Genomic DNA, 22,591 nt, shown 5'->3' on the forward strand with positions numbered 1-22,591 from the left:
AACAATCCTGCCATGTGCTCTGGGATAAGCCTTCTTGAGCAGGGAGATTGAACCAGATGCCCTGTTGTGGTCCCTTCCAACCCAACCCATTCTGGGATCCTGTGATACTTTCGGGGCAAATTATGTAATGACTGTGATGTTTGTTTTTCTCACTGCCTAAATTTCCTTATCATCCTTCAGTTCAGTGCAGCTGTCTGAAAAGTGTCCTCATATGCCAGGAGGTTTATTTGTAAAACATGTTCTGGTTTGTAGATGACCAGTACTTTAGCAATGTGGGCTGTTTTTAGCAGTAAATATTTACCTTATTGCAAATCTTACAGTAATGTCCTAAGCTGTGTGACCCTCACATGTTTCTACCAATATTGGGCATTTGAATCAATTTTACATCTTTTGCCCAATCGTATCTATTTTAGCAACTGAAATTTGGCACTTTCTTTACCTTTCAAGATGGAATATTTATGTAAGTGTACGGTATAGTGATCACGGTGGGAAATTTACTGCTCTGTGTAAGAGAAATGAGTTTTTAAAATCCACCCTCTGTCATCAAACTGCACTGGAAATCAATTGCTTGTGTGCCCAGGTAATCAAGCCCAGCTGAAATTTCCAAGTAATAGAGAGCCCTGGTTTTATAACATAAGGGACTTTGGTTCTGGCAAGTACATAAAAGGAAATTTTCTGCTATAAAAGGAGAAAAGATGTTGAAAACATCCCATACAGCTGTATTTCCCACACTTGTTTTCTGGCAGCTGATCTTGGAGCTAAACCAATACTTTAAAAACTTCTTCCATTTTTGTAACAATGTGGGGAGCTTGTCAGATGAGGTTAGTAGATTTCTGGTTCTATGACTAATGCCCAGCACACAGTTCAAAGGAGGACCTCAGCAGCAGCAATTAGTTTTTAAATTTCATCAGCAAGCTATTAATCAGGATTAGGAGAACTGTGTGGCTGATTTATCTCTCTGCAGTTTAAGCCACTTCAGTAATTGCTACAACTTTCTTAAATTTGCTTGCTTCGTCTCCAAATTCCCAGATTCTATTAACATCAACCCCCTTCTCCTGAAAGATTATGTGGAAGAAGAACTAATGGAGAATATAAAAATGTGCTGTTGCTGAAATGAACGAAGTCACAAAGGAGCTGTTGGGTGGTGTCTGTTGCAGTAATACGAATCTAAAATAATCTTATTAACTTGAAAAATGATCAGATCAGAATGTCCCTAAATTTCAATTTGCCTAAAATATTGCTAAGTTTCAGACTGCTGGGTAAATTTGTAAGACTCAAGTATGTGCAAACAAAATGATTTCTTGTGAATTTGTGAACTCCTGTGATTTTCTCGTTTTAAAATCACATTTACACAATGGAGCGTGATAGACTGGGATTACTAAACTAGGGAAAAGCAGTTACCTTTTTTTTCATGCATATGACCCACAAGGCTTGCTTTCCCTATCAGAACCGGATATTTCAGATACAGACAAAGTTAAGCAGCTTTCAAATAATAGAAAAATCATTAAATGAACATATTTGCATGATTTTACTTTGTTTCTCTGGCTGCTGCCTCTGAAGATTTTTCTTCAGTTTAAGACTGTGTAAGCTGAGTACTTCTCTGTGAATGAGAACATGCTCTGAGAGTTTTGCCCAGGTTATTTACTCTGAGCCTGGACATAACAATTTACTGTAGTAAAAAAATAAGTTTTGCTACTGTTATATGGAGAAATAAAAAATTAGCTTAAAAATAAGTTGTTGAAACACTTGCAGTTACTCTAATTTCCCTTACCAATGGCAAATTAAATATAAAGAGTTAATTAAAAAAAAATATTTGTAGACTCCTCTGTTCTGTTGTCTATTTCTGCTTCAGCTCATTGAACAGAATCAGATATTCATTAATTCCAGGATGTTTCAATTAAAAGTAGCACTGAGAATCATCCTGAGATTACTCAGAGCCCCAGGAAAGCTGGGGGAGGTGCTAGTATTGCAGCTTTAGGAATACAGAGATGCAAGGCACCTTTTCCTTCTTCCCTTTGCACAGGACAGGTCTGCCTCTGCAAATTCCTTGGATCTATGGAGCAAAGAATGGTGTTGTCTGAACTGAGGCAGCAGAGTAAACTTCCTCCCTAGAATTTCTACAGTGTTGAGCTGGGCAGTAGGTCTAAGTTAGGACAGGGCAAGCAAAGACACCTACAGATGACTGCTTGGAGGTGAAAATCAGAGTAACAAAATTGCAGAAATAGATTTTAATCTGCTGAGAGAGGGAAGGGCAGCAAATACAACAGCATATGTGTATGCAGTATCCAAGCTGACGGATGTGCTCAGTTTCACTGCCATTAAGACTAACAAACTGGATCACCTCCTGGGCACTCAGGATTATTGTCCTTGTACTTGTATCAGGCTAGTATTTTTAATTGATGATATTTGATTCTGAAACAATTGAGTTGCTGCTAGATATCCAGACTTTTGTCTCTGGATTACCTTCTCCCATTGCTTTCTCCTTCCAGAGTAGGAACAATTTATGACCTCTGAAGGACATGCAAGGACAGAGAACATGCTAAATCTGCTAAATGTGTATCAATATACATCCAGCCCTCCTCATATGGATTTATGCACTTAAGCCATACCAGAACGAAGTTCAGAATGCAGCAAAGAGCTCTTCAGAAATGCTTCTGTCTATGTTTCACTAGAACATTTTGGTTCAATGAAATGTATTTAAAGTATTTGCTAAGTCAGAGTGGATCTCTTTAATCTTCAGGTTAGCCTGTTGCTCCATTGTCATGATGTAGACCATTTTGCTGAACAACTGCAGTGCTCTTCCCTGTATGATTTGCTGGCCTGCAGTCTGCAGGGCGTTACATAGCAGGAGAATAAATGGTCATTCATATTGGAACAAATTGCTGAGGGGTTAAATTCAGTTCCATGTCTCCACTTCTTGCCGGTGTCTGTTGAGACGCTTAAGCCATTTAAGTGGCTGCTGATAATCAGCAACAGAGATGACATTTTGGGCCAAACGGGATTTTTTCTGTGCTAGGGATGAATGGCTGAAAGGGGAGGCATGCAGAGGCAGGCAGGTTAAGAAGGAAAGGAGCAGCCGTGGTGGGGTGAGCCTGCTGTTAGCAGAGCCCTGCCTGGCCCACTGGGGCTCCCCCACTCTGCCCAGGAGCAGCACCAGGGCTGTCAGCAGGGCCGGTGTCCAGCTCCCCACGGCCCTGCCATGCCTAGCTGGGGGTCCTCCAAGGCCAGGCCTGCCCATGCTCCCACATCCTGGCATTGCCCTATCCCCATTCCCAGGAGGTGCCTGGTACCCAGAGCTAGGCCTGCCCAGATGCCCCGACTGCCCTGCTGTTCCCTGTCCCCTGAGTGTCCCCAGCCCCAGTGGTGATATGATGGCCTTCCCTGCTGTTACCAGAGGAAAAATATATGCTCAGGGGGAAGTGAAAGCTCTATTCTAGAGTTCTCTTTTGGAGCAGAAGCCTGCGCCATTATCTGGGAGCAGACTCTTGGCTTTAGTGGCAATGACTGTGGCTCTGCTCTCTGCTTTGCCTACAAGTAAGCTGACTTTATTATCCATAGGACATATTGCTGGTGTTCCTGTGGAAGATACCATTAAGCTGATCTAGCATATTACTGCAACGAGGGAGTAGAAAAGGTGAGAGATGGCCTTTAAGGTCCCTTCGAGCCTAAACAATTCCGTGGTTCTGTGCCTGAGTGTCCGAAGGACAGACTTTCTGTAGAGGGACGTTTTTTTTTTCCTTTCTTATCTGAAGCTATTTGCAAAGCTTTGAGAGTTCATAAATAACTCTGCCCTTTTTCTTCTCACTGTTTGGCACTCCATGCTTTCACAGTACTGGAGCAGGGAACAGAGTGAGTCCTCTTGCAGCAGCTCCTCAAGCACCAGCCCTAAACAGGACACTGCTGCTGTTGCAGAGAGCTCTAAGATTACAGATCAAGGCAGACAACTTCTGAATTACTGCACTTGCATTGTATTCATGGTTTCAATAGTGTGTGACTAGACAGAAAACCATAAGGCTGCAGCCAACAAACTTTATCCAAAATTAAAGGGTTCTTATGCCTGAGCAATGGCTACGTGTTTGATATCTCTTCAAGTTTCTTGAGTCTGTTAGCTTATATAATTGCCATCAGCATCTACTGAGTGCCAGGGGTCTTGGATCTTACTTAGATCTGAGGCTGTGTTAAACCATGTGGGCTGTTCTGAAACTGTTCCTAGTCTTCATTGTTGGAGCAAATTCTCTCTTCATAAATACAAACCTATGAAGGGATCTAGATTGGAGCATCCAAATGTCTTTACCACTGAAAGGTATGAAGAAATATAAAAAGGCACACTTCCACTCTTTGGTTTGCATGTTTGTTTGTGGTTTTTTTGTTTGGTTAGTTTTTTCTTTGTTTTTGTCTTCTTTTTTTTTTTTTTTTTTTTCCTCTAGAAAAGTCTTTTCAAACTCTTGGTTGTTGTCCTGACTGGAGGTCATGAACATTCTGGAAATTCACAATTTTTATGGAATGGGGAAGTTCTTTCTCTGCAGCTTGATATCTGTAGATGAACATATGCAGAGATCAGGAGAGGCTGTTGAACTTGACTCTGATAAAGGAGAACATTGTGACTCATGGCTGGGGTTTGCATATCTAGCCCAGTTCTGGGAAACAGCAGCAGAGGTGTGAAAACACTGTATTTCAGTGAGCAGGAATAATGACTACAAATGTTTTCATATTGCTGCCAATTCTATTCAAGTACTAGTACATATTTTTGTTTAACTTTACAAGTATGGGCTTTTTTGTGCATAAAAAGACGGCATTTTAAACATCAGTTCTGGTTTTCTGTCTGGGCCATATCAGAGGTGCTAGGGCTAATACTATTGATTACTGTTACAAGACATTCGCCCAGCTTCCTTACTTTTTCTGGTTTGCAGTGATACCAAATAATGTGCTCAATGTCTGTCTCTTCAGGGTCTGACCACCTTCGAGAGAAAGATGGACTGTGGGCTGTGCTGGTTTGGCTTTCAATCCTAGCAGCTCGAAAGCAGAGTGTGGAGGAGATTGTCAGGGATCACTGGGCAAAATTTGGCCGGCACTACTACTGCAGGTGAGAAAAATGAGGAAAAGGGACTTATGCAGCTGATGGGAGAATTCTGCTACAATTACTGCTTGTTTAGATGTACTCAGCTGCATTTAGGTGTGCATTCACTGTGCCTACAGAATGAAAATCTGCCACAGATTGTCACTGTTTTGTAGATAGGTTTTTCCAGAGGAGTAAGTGTCAGAGAAAGGACCCACCTGTATATGTCATTGCTAGCATGTGAGTAATTGAATTCTAAAATATTGAATGGCAGAAAGATTTGAATTATTTACTTGTGGAATATATAGGTGTAGCTTGTTACATGATGTTGAAAAGGAAGCATAATCCCAGCAAGATTTGCTCCTGCATTTTTTTTCTGTAAGTGCCTCCTTGTGACAATGTTTTAGTGAGAACTGAAACCTTTGCCTACTTCCAATTCAGGATAATTCCTCCAAAGATACAAACATTTACTTATTTTTATTAAGGTCTCGATATGGTGAGTTCTAGCTGTCTTTTTCATCTTCGCTTCCGCCTCTCTCTTAATCCAGGCTTAATCCAGAGGAGTTTGCAATTTGTAAGATCTTTTGCACACAGCTATTCCTCAAAACTTGAAGCAAAGTTTTCTCTATTTCACTTGGCTGTTGAGCACTGCACTGATTGTGTCATTAAATTTTAAAAGCTAGCTGTGTATTTTGGTGGTATTTTCTATGCTACTTTAGAAGTTACATTTTCTAGATGATTGCTGTCGATTTAGAGTCAGGTGGCCAGTGTGGAACTGTGGTTGCACATGTGTAATGGTTAGATGGCGCAGGACATGCATGTGTGTGTTTGTTTCATTTGCAATCAGTATTTCAGTGGTACACTTCTGATTTTTGAAGTAAGCAGTAAATTGCTAATTGTGAGTATACAGAGTTCTCTGAAAGCAGAACTGTCTCCTCAGCTGTGAGGACTTACTTTCTGGTTCTACTTTTTTTTTTTTTGATGTATGTGCAAGGTTTGATTACGAAGCACTGGAACCCAGAACAGCGTATTTCATAATGAGAGACCTGGAAGCCTTGATCACTGACAAATCATTCAGCCATCAGCAGTTTGCTGTGGGTAGCAATATCTACAGTGTGGAAAGAACAGACAGCTTTGAGTACATAGATCCTGTGGATGGCACTGTGACCAAAAGACAGGTATGGCTGTAGTGATGGATTAGCAAAGTTTTGCAGCTGTCATATTGTCTCCAACAGCATTGTTTCTAAAGTTCAGCTGGCAAGACTGTCCATTTATTTATGGGATGGTGTTTCCTTTGCTGTGACAGATACTGCATTTCCTGTTTAAGATTAGCTTAGTCTGGATAAGATAATCCGCCTTTAGTTTTCGTTGCACTTGCTGTACATAACTGGAGACAATCATGTCGCAGTGAACATAGGATGGGATGAAGTCCCTGTTGAGACCAATGCATGTTTAGGGAGGATTCCTTTTCCAGAGCAGTGGAAAATATCACATAGAAAGAAGATACATCCTTTTTCTATTTTCTATCTGAAATCTCCACTGGCTATACATTACAAAAAAAAACCAAACCAAACCAAAAAACAACCAACCCCTCTGTTGTTCTTTGTCACCCACAGGATTTACATAACTGAGATGCAGTATCTACTCTAGCCAGTAGCATGCAGAAGACTTTAGAAGGTTGTAGCCTATGCAGTCATAATTGACTTCCCTAGCCAAATAACCAGTTCCTTCTGGACTCCGTCTATACTGAAATTCCTTGGTTATCAAGAACTGCAGTTCAAACTGAGCCTTCAGTGTTTGGAAATTCATGGTGTGCTCAAAAGTAACCATATACTTTTACCAGGTGTAAATTCATATTCAAGTAGCTTGAATATGAGCTGTGACTCCCATTAAAGTTTGTCCTGATTTTGTGCTGTTTATGTTTTTATGGTCCTAGTTGCTCTGGTTTTTAAATTACTTGACCTAAACAGACCTTAGGAAATTCTATTACAAGCCATTAAAAACTATTGTCATGCCTTTCTGCTCAGAGTCTTTGTAGTTTCCATTCATCATTGCATCCATAAAATACAAGCAGCCTATCTGCCACTAAACTACTTTCTTTTTGTGTTATTACTACTGAAACAAGATGTATGTTGTCATATCCAAGTCTAGTGGAAAATTACAGGCATGGCAGACTCATGACCTCTGTAGTTTTAGAAAGCAGCTTGTGAATTTTCATTGTACTTTTCTTCCCCTTAATTTTTTTCATCTAAAGCACTTACTCTGTATGGGAATGTAATTGCTAATCTTATCACCGTGTAACAAAAACAGAGAAACATGACTTGGCTTGTTTTCAGACAGACTCTGAAAAAAACAGAAAGCATGTCTTTTCATAGGAAGAAGCTCCTATTCGTTCTGAGTACAGTTCAACCAGTTTGTCCTTTGGCAAGGACACATTTCCAGCTTTGTAGATCTGCAGACTCAGTGGGATTCTCCAAGCACACTAAATTGGAGAGGATATTGATCTATGCAAATGAAACAACAGTTTACTGCTGCCATTTTCCTCTAATGAGTAGTTGCTCATTCTCTAAATGCTGGTATCTCTTTCAGACTGTCATAGGCTTCGTGAGGATTTTTCAGATATGTAATCAGGAGGGTGTTCCAAGTTTTGTTCCCCAGTATGCAGGGGAGAGAGATTTATATTCAGTGTAACTGCAGTGTCTCATGACTGAGAAGCTGGCTACGTGGTAATTATTCAGTGTTAATAAACAACATATTCAGAAAACAAACACAGCAACAAGGAAATGGGCAGCGAACAATACTCACAGATTGCTACTTCTGGTTAATTCTGTTTCTTGAAACCTTTGAATACTGTTCATCACGCTGCAATACTAAGACTTAAAATCAAATAAAACATTCTGTTGTTCTTGAAAACCGTTCTAATTTTTAAAGCTGTACTGTGTTTTTGCACACATCAATTCATGACAATGCTGCTCCTGAGGGTCCAGCAAGCCAGCAATGGGACCAGTGGCATTTTTGTGTAAAATTTGGATTATAAGGATGAGAGGTATAAGTTGTTCCTTATACTAAGAGACAAAAGGCTCCAGGGAGACTTCATTGTGACCTTTCAGTACTTCAAGGGGGCTTGTGAGAAAGATGAGGATAATTCTTTTAGCAGAGCCTGTTGCTTGGTAATGGCTTTAAACTAAAAGAGAAAGTTTAGACTAGATGTAAGGAAGACTTTTTTTTTACAATGGGAGTGGTGAGACTGGGAGAGGTTTTCCAGAGAGATGGTGGATGCCGCATCCTTGGGATCACTGAAAGTCAAGTTGGATGGGGCTCTGAGCAATCAGATCTGATTGAAGATGTCCCTGCCCACTGCAGTGAACATGATGACTTGATGACATCAGGACTGGATGACCTTTAGAAGTCCTTTCCAACACAAACCATTCTATGATTCTCTGATTATCAATCTCAATGCTTTATATGGTGCTAAAGATGTTTTGGCATATATCTGGGGAAACAAAGGTTTTACTTAGGTTTTACATGTACTTTGAAATATTGACACACTGCTTTTATAACATCAGTGTAATGTCAAGTTGCTGATAAAACTGGAAAAATAAAATGCATTTCTTTTAATTCTCTTCTTTCATTTTTTAATGGTTTACTGCCCTTTAAACAGAAGTAGTGAGGATGTCAGTTCATTCACTAGATCTTTGAAGGACAAAGGGGAAGAAAAGTTCAGTGTTTTATCAGAGGTTGCACTTAGTCTAAGGGTACCATTTACATAAAGGAAACTAGAATAAAGAATAATACACATAAAGAATGTCTATTACTGCACAGCTGGTAGAATTTTGCAACACTACAGCTATTTATCTGTACAATTTAGTTCTCTGGCCTTAATGGCCTTCCTGTACAGGAACTGTGGATCTAAGAACATGGTCTATAAAAAAACATGCAGTACAAAAGGGGAGAGGAGAAAAAAAACAGTGAAGATGGCAGCAAAGTGCAAGCTTTAGTTAATTAATGAATTAATCAATCCTCTTTATTATGCACACAGTTAATCTGCATTAAGTAATGTACGTGAAACTAATTAACATCATAAGTTTTCCAGATTGTACTGCAGGCTTACTGAAGTTCTTGCAGTCATGTACTGATGCATGGTATTTGAGGGGTAGCAACTGATCCTGTCTTTTGTATTCACTACTGACAACTGTTTTTTGGTGCAGGGATTCTGTAACTGTTTCTCAGGCCACTTACCTTTAGTGATCTTACGCCTATTTCTCAGGCCATTGATTTTGTGCTCTGCCATGCAGAACAAGAAAAAATCAAGTAAAAGAGATAAAAACATCAGTAAGAGTATTTGCTCTGTGGGAGTGGGAGGAAATGCACAACATCATTTCTAGTCTTCAGAGGAGAAAAAAGAGTAATGAGTGAGTTGTCCAAAGTGGGGAAAGAAGAATGGCATCCAAATGACTCTTCCTTTCACTTTTATTTTGGAGCAGTGATTTGTAAAGGTACTGTCACCTTACAAAAATGCTGTTCCTTCTGCTTTCCTAGGGGCTGCGGATTATTTTCTCAGATGCTTCCAGACTCATCTTCAGAATGAGTGCTTCTAGTCATGTGAGAGCTACTCTGAGGATCTATGCAGAGAGTTATGAAAAGGATCCTAGCCAGCACAATAAGGAACCACAGGTAATGCAACAGCACTGTAGTAAGTCAGTTAAGTAAATCACTCAGTAATAGCAGTGGCTACAGGTTTTCATCTTCAATCAGGAACAACACTCAATGCTTTGACCCATGTACTGTGTTTGTAGGTGATTTCCCTAGTCTTGTAAATGTACACCTTTGGAGGAAAGGCCAGCAGTTTTAACATATATTGGTGTAATATCTAGCACAACAGGATTGTCAAGGGCTGAGATGCCTCATAGTTAAATGCTGGGCAATGACTTCAAGTCTATTAAGAGAAGTCATTCTAGTTTGAAGTTTTTTCAGAATTTTTAGAGTTGTGATTTGATTTATGGAACAGTATTTTAAAAATAAGATAACCATTTTTCAAGCAGATTATCTGAGAGCCACTTAGTTAGGGCATCTCAAGGATTCCTCACAACTAGAGTACAGTTAGGAAATACGGATACCAGAGTCTAAACAATGTAGGGATTCCTTGTAAAGGAAAGTCTGAGAATTATCTTACATCATAATCAGACTTTTTCCTAAGAAGAGTGAAGGTTTAGAGTGAGTTGCTGGATTGTCCAGCAGATGCCTTATACAATTAATAAAGTAAATCACGCTTCACATTCTCAGGTTCTTCTCAGTAAATGTTCTTTATGTTGTAATATACAAGAGAGGACTAAGGATATTTCGTGGAAAAGAAGTTAAGCATTTGGCTTGTAGTAAATCAAACCCCAGTAGTTTTAAGTCCAATGTAGTTGTGTGGTCATCACTGGAATGCAAATGCAAATCTACCAAAACATACATGCTGTCAAATTTGAACCCTAGGTAAGTGGTGTTTCACCAGATTCTGACCATGAACTTAGTGAGTTTCTTCTTATGCTATTAAACAGTCGTGTATCAGTCAGGAAGAGTGGTTGAGGTGTCACAGAAATGTTGCAGATCCATGCCTGCAGATATAATCTGTTAAATTTATTTGCTTTTTTAAAAAATGTAGCAGTTTGCACCTGCAGTAACTTCTTGGATAGAATATTTATGATGTTAAAACTCCGAAAGGGTAAAGGATCATATTTTAGCAATTTTAATGTTTTTTTCTATATCTAGGCTTGTCCAGCTAGCAGGATCATTAAAATATTTCGCTTGGGAAGGAGCACTGCTACAACCCTATTTGCACTTGCTGCTGTACTAGGTTTACATACTAAACTTCTGTTATCTGGGGAGCTGCAGGTGTGGCTTCTGTGAGAAGTTGCTAGGGACTGCTTCTACGTTAAAGAGAGGCAGTTTCAGCTGGCATCACAGGCTAAAGCATTAGTCCTCTGTGATACTATCCATAAGCAGAGTAATAAACCCACTGTGCAACAACAACAGGGAAGGGAAGAAGGGGATATTTGTGAGAAGCAACTCTGGAGGCACCATGGGCAGTGCAGAATGGAGATGGGGTAATAGGGTGGCCTGGTGGGCACCTGACAACCAGCCAAGGTCAATGCACCACAGTTACATCAAATTTTGTTGCAGCACAAATTGTTAATCAGTTGTGATTGCACTGACTATTATAAATATGATTCTTCATGCTATGCGGGCAAGGCACAGATGAAATGAAAATAAATCACAGTAAGAGACAGACTATGAGTTGATTTTAGAGGTTTTGAAGTGGACTTACAGTAACCTTGTGATATGTAACCAAAATATGTAATCTGAATGTGTTTCTTGTTTGACAAATCCCAGCAAAAAATACTAGAAAACAATGGAGGATATACTGGCAGACTTATCTGGCTAAATGTTTGAGTATTTCACTGCAAATGAGCATGAGCATTTTAAAGTGAAATTGTTACTACATTAACAGATGGTTTTATTTTCTATGAGACAAGTAGTAGTACTCTGGCAAAATTTAGGCTTATGTGCCTCCTAAGGTAACCTACAGTGAATGTTCAGTATTTAGCATTCATTCTTTTTAATTAGTGGAAAACAGCAAATGTTCTCAGGGAATTTTCTACTTGTGAAGAGACTAGATTGAGGGAGCAGTGATTGTCCTCAGAAATATGAGGAATGTGCTGCCTCGCTGTTACATTTCTGTGTTCTGCTTGCATTTGCTTGAGAGAGGTGCATAAAGTCTTGCCAGCAATCCAGACCATGTCCAGGGAATGGGTCTGCTGCAGAAGGCAGGAGGAGACAGGCATCCAGACCTGCTGCACCCCAGGCAGTGCCCTCCTTGTCCAGGGGACAAGTCCTACAGCAGGAAAGAGAGAAGGACAGGGCAGCTCTCTGGTAACAAGCTCCCTCAACAAGTGATGGATCAGATTCAGGGTTCCGCTGGGGCAGCAGGAGATGGTACCAGAGACAAAGCTGGAGACAAGGTAACAGTGTGGAAGCTGGGTCAAAGTCAAAGTCAAAACTGGGGATAAGATACAGCATGTATCCGAGCAGTCTTTCAGGAAAGAAGCTGCCTATAGGGTGGGCCTGAGGTCCATGCAGTCAGCAGAGCAGAGGTAAGGCTGGAGACAAGCACTCCTCCAGCTTAGCTCAGGGAGGGACCAACACCCCCGGGACAGGCTGTAATGGGCCTTGGGCAGGGGCAGGGGGCACAGGAAGGTCCTCAGGGGATCCTAAGCAGGCCAGTAGGGTTTATGACTGCCCTCGAGGATTTCAGAGTTTGGTCTTTTATTCAGCACACCAAAAGGGTCTGTTATTCCCAAGGACAAAAAAAAGGCTGGAAGGGATTTTTTTTCTGTGCTGGTAATGGAGCCTGTCAGATTGCAGCACTTCTGGCTGTTTAATCAGGATATTCACTAGTGAGCAGATAATCCCAGGGGTAGAAATGTCATTGCCTTGAAACTTTCTACAGGGACTTTCCTGCATTTATACAGTGCAGACAGGCATTTTAATATCCAGACTGCCTCAGGAAATAAATGGTACTGTAAGCACCCTCCACATCTCCTGCCATGTGCACAAAATCTGGGATAAGTAGAAGTTTCATCTCAATTAATACAATAAATTCTTTATTTGGTTTCTCATTGCAAAGTATTGCACAGTTCCCACTGCGTCCCTTTCCTTGCCCTGGCTGCGTGCTTTGCCAACAACATGAGTGCCTTAGAAACAACAAGGTCAGAGATTGTATCCGACAGGCAGATGGTGGACTTCAAGGCAGTGCATAAATTTTAGGAGATCCTCGTGTAAAAACAACTAAATATTTCTCAGGAGAACATATGATAGTCTTCAGTGAAGTATGTAAAAGAGACTGAATAAAAAACTCCTTTTTCAGAAAACAGCGTTGTTAGGAAGGGGTGCTATCGTTTTCCTGATAATGTAATTCCTTTATTTTTTGGTTTGCTTTAAAGTTCATACTGACATGCACACATCAAAAAGACCCGTGACAGATTTGAAGTTTCAAGAACTTTGTTGTCTATTTGTTGTCAGTAATAGGAACACAGCATATGCATAAGTGGTTTGTTATGGAAAAAACACTGACATAAAGAAGTATGTTGAGTGTATATTTTACATGTTACCTTGTGGTATTTAGGAAAATTGTTACATTTTGGGTGATAAATGCATATTTTTCTGTAACTGATCTTTGTAATTGAGGAGACAACTATATGTGGTTTCTGTATGATTGCACTCTTTCTGGAACAGCTGGGAAAAAGCTCCCTTCCATACCTTTTATATCACAAACCAAGGCAAGATTATTTGATGGTTGCCTGCTTAAGTAAATATTTAGTTGCTTCTGTTTGCTGCACCACCTCTTTCCAGCATCCTGTTTTAGATAATGCACTGCTCTGTGTTTTGCCTTTGTCAAAACCCGAGAGGCAAAAATACCTTGAAATATCTTTCACTTTTTGTTACAAAAAATAAATGTGTCTGTCTTAACAGACAAGTCAGTCATGTTGGAGGTTCATTTGTGTGGAATCGTTATGGTAATTAGCTTGACTTTGCCTCATACTAGCATCCTTTTCCCTCCCCATCCCTTTCCTTTCAGACAAAGCCTTTTCCAAAATTAGTCATCCAACTTTACCGTAGTGTTCGAGTTCATTAGTTTGTCTCTGTAGTCTTTGATGGTGTAAGTTCTGATGTTGAATCTTTCACAGATAAGCAAACATCTGAACTACCTTTTCCAATGTGCATGTTCAGATGTACATATTATTCTGGAACACTAATTGTGGCACTTTATGAGTTGAAGTGAACCTTCTTGACCTTTTGTTCCAATTTATATGTAAGCCAGTATGTGTTGCAAACCGTATGTGTTAATGAATGTAAGAGTCACTCAAATAATATTTTAGTACCATCTTTCATAGAATTATTTGGCAATACTTTCTATCTAGAATAAAGCATAGACAACTTCCTGATCTACAACAAAAGAGTTCAGGGGAAAGTGGTAAAATATGTCAATAATTACATGTTTGAGGTCATGGATAAATATGAGTAGTCATGACTTCTGGCTGTTGAATGATCCACATAAAGAAATCTGCAGGAGCAGCTTCATGGACACCTTGGGAGAGAAGAGATTGCCACTTTATTCTGTTCAGGTCTTCCTGTAAGCCAGTATCAACAGTGAAAACCAGGAGCAATTAAAAAAAAATTACCATTATTTTCTCTCCAAAGTATATCAAAAACAATTCAATATTTTCAATTCAAGCAAATAAAATTCAATTCAATGGGTTATGTATTTGAATACTGTGTAACTTAGAGTGGTGATGCAATCTAGATCTAAAACAAGGTCTTGGAATCAATGCCCAACACTTTTCTAAAATTGAAATTTTCTTCTCTAGAATTAAAGGCCACTCCATTGATGTGGCTTGTCACAGGTGATGCCCCTCATCACTGGACATTCCTGAGAACAGTGCTTTTCCAGATAGATTTTACAAGGAAGATTTATATTTTAAAATTATACTATTCAGATAAGCATCCAGCTAGCATTTCAGAAAGCTCAGTTCTTAATAACAAACAACAGGTTTCTCTCTGAAATCTTATATGCATTGGACTTTTATGCATTGCCGTGTATCTTTTTCTAAGGGAACAGAGTTATGAGTTTTCCTAAATTTAATACAGTTGTAAAAAGTAGAGATGTGTTCAATGGGCATGAAGTTCTAAAATAAGACCTTGTTGACCTTTAGTCTCATTTATAGCCTGACTTTATTAGGTCACCTCAATATTTGATATTTGTGCATCCCCACACGTCTTGTCCTTTGTTTAGCCGCATAGATGTATTACTGAACTTGGCTAAGATTCAAACAGGAATATACAAAGACAAAGAAAGAAATGGTCCACTATGGTTGTACTTGTAAATCCAGTGTGTTCTTCAACAGCATGTGCTGCTGTTTAAGGATAAGTGTTCTGGAAAGAGTGTCATTGGTCAGTTGTCCCCGTTATTCTGATAATGACTTAATTAGCTCTGCTTACAGTATGTTACAATTTATTATGTGAATTCTGTCAGCAATAAATAGGTGTTGTCATAGAATCAGAATCATAGAATGGTTTGGGTTGGAAGGGAACTTAAAGATCGCCTAGTTCAAATCCCCCTGCCATGGGCAGGAGCATCTTTCACTAAATCAGATTACTCAGAGCTCCGTCCATACCTGATTTTGAAGATGGAGGATGGGACATCTACAACTTCTCGTGACAACCTGTTCCAGTGCTTCACCAGCCTCACAGTAAAGAATTTCTTCCTAGTATCTAATCCAAACTACTCTCTTTCAGTTTGAATTCATTCCCACTTGCCCTGTCACTACATACCACTGTAAAAGGTTCCTCTCTTTCTTACAGATTTCCTTTAGGTGCTGGAAGGCTGCAGTTAGGTCACCTCCAGGCCTTCTGTTTGCCACGCTGAACAAATTTAGTGCTATCAGCCATTCCTCATAGGGCAGGTGCTCCATCCTTCTGTTCAGATTGGTGTCCCTCCTTTGGACTTGCTTTGCAGTTCCGTGTCCTTCCTGTGCTGGGACTCAGAGTTGGATGCAGCACTGCAGGTGGGGTCTCAGCAGAGCAGAGCAGAGGGGCAGAATTCCCTCCCTGCCCTGCTGCCCACACTGCTCTGGATGCAGTCCAGGACATGTTTGGCTCTCTGGGCTGTTGGTGCCCATGGCTGGGTCATGTCCAGCCTCTCATCCCCCAGCACCCCCAGGTCCTTCTGGGCAGGGCTGCTCTGATCTGTCCTTCCCCCAGCCTGTGCTGATACTGGAGATTGCTCCAACCCAGGTGCAGCACCTTGCATTTGGTCTTAAAAACACCATGAGATTCCCATGGGCCCACTTCTCGAGCTTGTCCAGGTCCCTCTGGGTGGCATCCCATCCTTCAGGTGTGTCCTGTGCACCACTCAGGTCGGTGTCATCTGAAAATCTAATAAGGGTGCATTTGATCTCTTTGTCCATGTCATTAATGAAGTGTCAATAACACTGGTCCCATTATGGACCCCTGAGGACACCTTTGTCACTGAAGTCCTTTGGGACTCTGAGCCGTTGACCACAACCCTGTGGATATGACTGTCAAACCAATTGCTCATTGAATCCGACCCACTGAATCCATCTCTCTCCAATCAAGAGAGAAGGATGTTGTGGGGGACTGTGCCAAAGGTTTTACAGTAAAATGACAGATAAATGACATCTATTACCTTTCCCTTGCCCACTGCTGCAGTCACCCCATCGTAGAAAGCCACTGGTGCAGTTGTGTTGTTTGTCTGAATCACCTCCCTGTCCTACATGTGCACAGCTTTAGGGGCATCCCTTCCATGATCTTCCCAGGCAGAGGTAAGGTTGATGGGTCAGTATTTCTCAGGGTCCTCCTTTCTATCCTTCTTAAAGGTGGGTACAATGTTTTTCTCTTTTTCCAGTCACCTGGTTGACTGCCATGACTTTAGATATCATGAAGAGTGTGCAACTACATCAACCAATTCCCTCAGTTGTGTGCAGTCTATATTGGGTACTCTTTAAATAGGATGCATTGAATCACAAATGCTGCAATTACTTTTGCTGAAGACTAGTCTACAATGTGCTAGTTAGCCAGAGAATCATAAGATTAGCAGCAGCCAAGCAGAGATTTTTGGGGCAGGAGTTGCTTCTTTGTGTTTTTATTGGAAAGGGCAAGCCAATTACTAAGGAAAGAAAAAAAAAAGAAAAAAAAGGTTAAAAATACATCTTGATCATCAAACACTGAATTTCTGAAACAAGTTTTGAACAGTGAGCAGCAGAGGGAAAAAACCCAATTTTCAGGTGAATCTTGTTTGGTATATGAAAGAATTTTGTTGTATGTGATTGTATGTATGAGTGATTATAAAAAATGATTGTTTATGGTGCAAGATGGTCCAAGAGCAGGCAACTGAAATCAACAACGCAGAAGTCCTGGGTTCTGTATCACTTAATTGGGACAAAATGAAAGGAATCTATATGGTTCTGTCAAGAGACTGAAACAACACTTAGCATTGTGCAGTTTGCTGGACATTTATTGCCTCTGTTTACTTTTCAGGCATTGGGGTTCTTAGCATGCCTCTGGTTAGCTATCAGAACATGCTGCACAGTCCATAAAAATTATATAAAATCATTCTGGTTTCATCTGGCTAGAAGTAGTTGTCTTCTTAGTAGGTGGTACAGTGCTGTTTTGGATTTGGTATGAGAATAATGTTGATAACACACTGATGTTGTAGCTGTTGCTAAGTAGACATTAACCCATGTCAGGGACTTTTCAGTCTCCCGTGCTCTCTCAGTGAGGAGGTCCATAAGAATCTGAGAGAGATCCTAGATGTGATAGGTGACCTGAACTATCCAAAGGGATATTCCATATCACAGAACATCATGTTTGGTGTATTAACTGTAGGGGAGTTAGCTGTGAGGGGCTGATGGCTGCTCACGTCAGGCTGATCATCAGTCAGTGGGTGGTGGGCTGCTGTATTATGTATGCATCACTCGTGGAAGTTTAGCTGGATTTTATTCCTCAGTCTTTTTCCTTTTAATATTAATTTTGCTATTGTATCTTAGCTTATTTCTGTTATTAAGCTGTGCTTAGCCCACAGGTTTTACCTTTTTCCAGTTCTCTACCAATCTGCCAGGGGCAGGGGAGTGAGCAAGCAGCTGTGGGAGTTGAACCATAATAAAGGTTTTGCTTTTACTGTTAAAATTCTTAAGATTTTCTTAGAGGACACATGGAATGTGGAGACTTATATCTGTTTGAATACTCTCTTAGATAATGCAGCATGTTCGTGCTATTTAGGTAATTCAGTTTCAGATTCTTCCCAAAGTCACTCTGCACAGTGAAGAAATTTTAAATCAGTGGGGACTGCAAAGGAAATAAATCATGGGGCACTAATTATAAAATATTCCACAAATGAAGGAAAGTAGTTAATCAAACCTGATCTTCCCTCAAAGCTCTTTGGATATACTAGGAAAAAAAACCTAATTTTTTTTTCAAACACAGATGTCTTTATGCTTCACTTGGTTTCCATTTTCCTTTTGTTTATTTCACCTTTCATGCCTGCCCTCTTCTATTGCCAGAGGCAGAACAACTGGCTTCTTGACCTTTATTGTAATTTTGATTGAGTTAACAGGCAGACCATGCACAAGAATAGAGAGGTCAGTTTACTTTTTTTCTGTGGAAGGTGTTCTTCTTCTCAACTGAATCAACTGAGCACCACCAGTGATGTGGATATTACAGAGTTAGTTCAGTTTAGATCTTTCAGGGCAGGTGGCTGTAGCATAAACCTTTCCAAAGACGTCTGGGTTTGTTTGGAATGGAGGGCCAAAGCAGGCACACTGCGCTGAGCTGTGTGTTGAGCCCTTACTGCAGAAGATCTGCAGGATGTACAGGCACATGCTGAGCTTTTAACATGCTAGCAGGTACATTTCAGCCCTCCCTAACTTTTTGATAAAGCAGGTGCATCATGGGGCAAATCTTATCTGAGACCTTGATTGGAAGAGAGGAAATTGTATGGGATGTTTTTGCAAGATCACAGAGAGAAAAATTGCTAATGAGCCAAGCAGGAATGATATGTGTCTGACAGCTCTGGTGCAGATTATTCCCAAACAAAAGGCTTTTAATCTGTATTTGCCTGATGTTAGATATCTACTTGCTTGATTTATTTCCTCTCAATCATTCCTCCCAGTTATTTTTTTAGAGATAACTTCCATCTATGATTACTAAAGTAAGGTTTTAATTAAGTCAATTCTGTTAATTTTCAGTTCTTGAATTTTATCTAAGGGTTAACATGCCATATGTCCTAAACAGTTGCCGAGAGATAGATGGGCTATTTAACATAGAGAATAATTTCAGTTGTCATTTAGAGCTGAAATGTCAATAGTAAAGTTTTACAATTTCTCAAGTAGACAGAACCAAAGAAGAATACTTTAAAAAAAGATCTCCATGAGATATAGAAGTCTTTCTAGAGGAATATTAGTGATAAACGATTGTTGGCTGAGATTTATCTCTAGCAACTGAAATGTAAACTATTCATGGCAGAGGTAAAGGAATTTTTAAAAAGCATATATAGTCCTAGTTTCTTGTTATTCTGTCCTGTTCTTGCCATTCCAAATATGATCCACTTTTGCCTTTTTTACGTATTTCAGATGAAGAAAGTGTAAAAATTAAATTGAAGTGTGGAAAGACAATTTAAAAAGGGCTTTCTCTGTTGAGAAGCATGATTACAGCAAGCAGAATACTTAATAGTAATTGGAATCATTTGGCAAGCTAAATTGTTTTTGTAAATGGATGTCACATAAACTCATTTGATTCTGTGTTTTGTTCCAGAATTGTGTAAAATGTTGCGTGTGGGGTTTTCTTTTTGTTTGGTGGTTGTGGGGGTTTTTTTTGTTTGGTTTGTTTTTTTTTTTTTTTTTTTTTTTTTTTTTTTTTTTTTTAAAAATTCAGAGTTCATTTGTTGCCTAAAAAGCAGGGTCCAGTAAAGCAGGTCAGGAGAATTGCTTTTTAATTTTTCTTGTACTTTTAGATTAAGTAAGGAAGAGGTTTCTTAGGGTACTGGAGAACTTTAAATACTTTAGTCTCATCCAGACCTTATAATTTGGCACATTTTAATATTTACTTTTGTAGCATTTGCTCACAGATGTGAATTTGTGCTCTACATATTAATCTTCTCTAAGTATGTTTGACTTTAATAGACTTGTGTTCTGCTTCAGTGATTATTCAGTAGATAGATATCTACAAATATGGAGCGTTCTTAACAATAACATGTCAGACTGCTCACACTTGTGCATAACTGAGCTTAATCATAAACTCACTTGACACCAGTGGCATTCATGGTGTTATTCCATGACTCTGCTTGCACAGTTAGTTTCTTCACTCTTTTGATTTAACTGTCTGACTGTTCGCATAAATAAAGCAAACATCTCATCCTGTCAGAACTGTCAGAAACTGTTAGGTGGCTGAAACAGATTCAAAGTATTGATTATACGGGATTATTAAAAAAGTTTTCTGTAAATTTAAGCTGTCCAGAATTACTGTTCTGTTTCATTTGATTCTCAAACCTAGTGTATGTGAAGCTGGAATTAGTTTATTTGAAAGGGGCAGCTATGAGAAATCTCTAGGGGTCAAAGAATTAGTTTAATCTTCACACAAAACTCAGTTCTGCCATTTTATCTTTGTGAATCATTTAACTAACTGGAAGAAGATCCAATTACCATTTTAAAAATTGTGTTTTACCTGATTTTCATGTGGTAATATCATAGTTGTCATCTGTTCTCACCCGTCCAGGCCTATAAATGGCTATTTAATAAGGTCCACACCCTGAAACTTGAAAGTTCATGCTGTTCTGTTGGAATTTATCCTATCAATACAATTGCATGTGGTATTAGTCAAAACACACTTCTGTGAAATCTGTTAAGGTAGTTAGTTGTTACAGTCAGTACCTTCTACGCTTTACGTATTAAGTGTATTTAGGAAGAAAATATCATTTATGTGGCTTCACCTCATCAGAGTAGAAACAAGTCTACCTCTGTCTTTTCTGGGTTGTTTTGTACTGCAGATTTCAAAGAGCTTCACATTTCCTATTGCACAGAGAGGTGATCAGTACAGTGTACTGTTTTTTTCTTTTTTGCATAGCGTAGGTGTACGCAACTTAACACTTCACAAAATATATGCTAAGCATGATACTTTGTTGTGTCAAGTATAACAGGAATAGACACCATAGCTCTGTCAGTTTTTGATATTATTATTTACTATTATTATTGTATAATTGTACAGTTAAAAGAAGGATTTATAAATGCAAGATGTTTTTTGATGTTTCTGCTTTATGTAACTCAATGTATTTCTTCATCTTTAGGCTGTGCTGAGTCCTCTTATAGCAATTGCACTGAAAATATCTCAGATTCATGAGAGGACAGGACGAAAGGGACCCACTGTCATCACTTGAAGCCACAGAAGATTGTTAAACCAGGGCCAAACGATGAACAGCAAGGAAGAGGCAGAACCTTGTTAAAATTTGTTAGCCATTTGTGCCTTGTATGATTTTAAAAGTTGGGTGGGAAGAAAAATTCAATATAACATTAAGCGTAATCATTTGCATTGATCTCCAAATGCAGTAGTGTATTGACTTGTTTTACCTGCAGTATAATAATTTCTGATAACAGTGTAACCAAAGAAAGAGGCCTTAACGTTCAAATGTTGTCAGTAATGTAGCTGAAAATGACAACTGCTTGGTTTTGAATGCTATGACAAAAGTTGGAGAAATTTCAGTTAGGGGGAGAGAGGGAGGAGCTGCAAAGACATGCTTGGTGAGTATTTTTTGGGATTCTTGTCACCTTCTGGTGGGTTTCTGAAAAGGTTTGCAGAGCATGTCTGAGTCACAGGGCCTTGTCCTCAGCTCTGCACAGGGTGTTTTTCCTCCCCTGGCTCCATGCCTCCTCTCAGGCCTCTCCTGTTGCTCACAGATGCACGCTGACAGCAGGGTTGTATACACACTTACACTTGCTCCCAAAGATGGGGTTATTCCATACTTTTTTACCCCTGCTTTTGAAACATATCAATGTGACTTGTGCCTTTAGATTTTCCTTATTTTTTTTGACTCATTGGTTGTTTTCCTCCGAAAGGAGGCCTTTGTGCTATAGAGCTGATTTTGTCCTTCCAGCAATATGTCGGGTGTGAAATCTGACTGTCTTCCACAATGCTCCTCATGTCAGGAGATGATACTGGTGCTTACTGTGTTTGAAAGATAATCTCTGCAAGTTCAGCAATTCTTTAAGAAGTTGTTACAGAAGATTTTTTAAGTCCTTGGAATGCACATGCTCCACTGACCATGAAGTAAATGAGTGAGAGGGAATTAAACAAACCCTAATCAAGTGAATAGAATTACTAGTCTGATTCACCCTCTGGACATGGTTTCTGTTAGATTCTTGGTAACAGTGGATCATGCAATAGAAATTTGGGGAGTGCAAGAGACATTCCCGGCATAGATCTGAGAAGGCTGTTGGGGATATGGACATCAGCATTTTTCTGCTTGTGAAATGATACAGCAGTTCTAGCTACAATGCTGTGCTCTGAAAAAGAACACAACACTTTATGCATGTGATTTGCTTGAAAGCTTTGCTTCCTTGGAAACGGTGTGGTCACTTGTATCATTTGTCAAGGTGGCTTCGTGCAGCTTGCCTCTTTGCAGTGTATTTCAATTCATTGTGGTTGTCAAATTTTAGTACAATTTATGTAATATTGCAGCAGAGGAAATTGTTTAAATTTCTTTCAATACTTCTGTCAAGAAATGGCTATGGCACTTAGCATACAATAAAGAGTAATGCTGTATATCTGTCTTAATACGTAATTGTGGACAACACACCCTGCACTTTCAAGCATCCTAATAAAATTGCCTTTATTACAATTACATTATTACTTAATTGACTCTAAAAAAATGAGGTATGAATGTTCTCACTTGGTGTCCTACCTTACCATTAAATGTTTCCATAAGCC

General features: G+C 39.5%; 1 protein-coding gene across 1 annotated transcript in view; it reads left to right on the top strand.

Moving 5' to 3' along the window:
- Positions 1–22,426, top strand: part of PGM5 (phosphoglucomutase 5) — a 67,433-nt gene extending 45,007 nt beyond the window's left edge. Inside the window, exons 8-11 of the mRNA XM_066180718.1 lie at positions 4,948–5,083; positions 6,051–6,234; positions 9,596–9,730; positions 20,955–22,426. Of these exons, the coding sequence (XP_066036815.1) occupies positions 4,948–5,083; positions 6,051–6,234; positions 9,596–9,730; positions 20,955–21,044 (545 nt within the window). The 3' untranslated portion in view covers positions 21,045–22,426. The remainder of the gene's footprint in view (positions 1–4,947; positions 5,084–6,050; positions 6,235–9,595; positions 9,731–20,954) is intronic.
- Positions 22,427–22,591: the final 165 nt, after the last annotated feature.

This window comes from Chamaea fasciata, unplaced genomic scaffold, assembly GCF_029207755.1.
Source record: "Chamaea fasciata isolate MVZ Bird 193981 ecotype frontalis unplaced genomic scaffold, bChaFas1.0.hap1 SCAF_4, whole genome shotgun sequence".
NCBI lineage: Eukaryota > Metazoa > Chordata > Aves > Passeriformes > Sylviidae > Chamaea > Chamaea fasciata.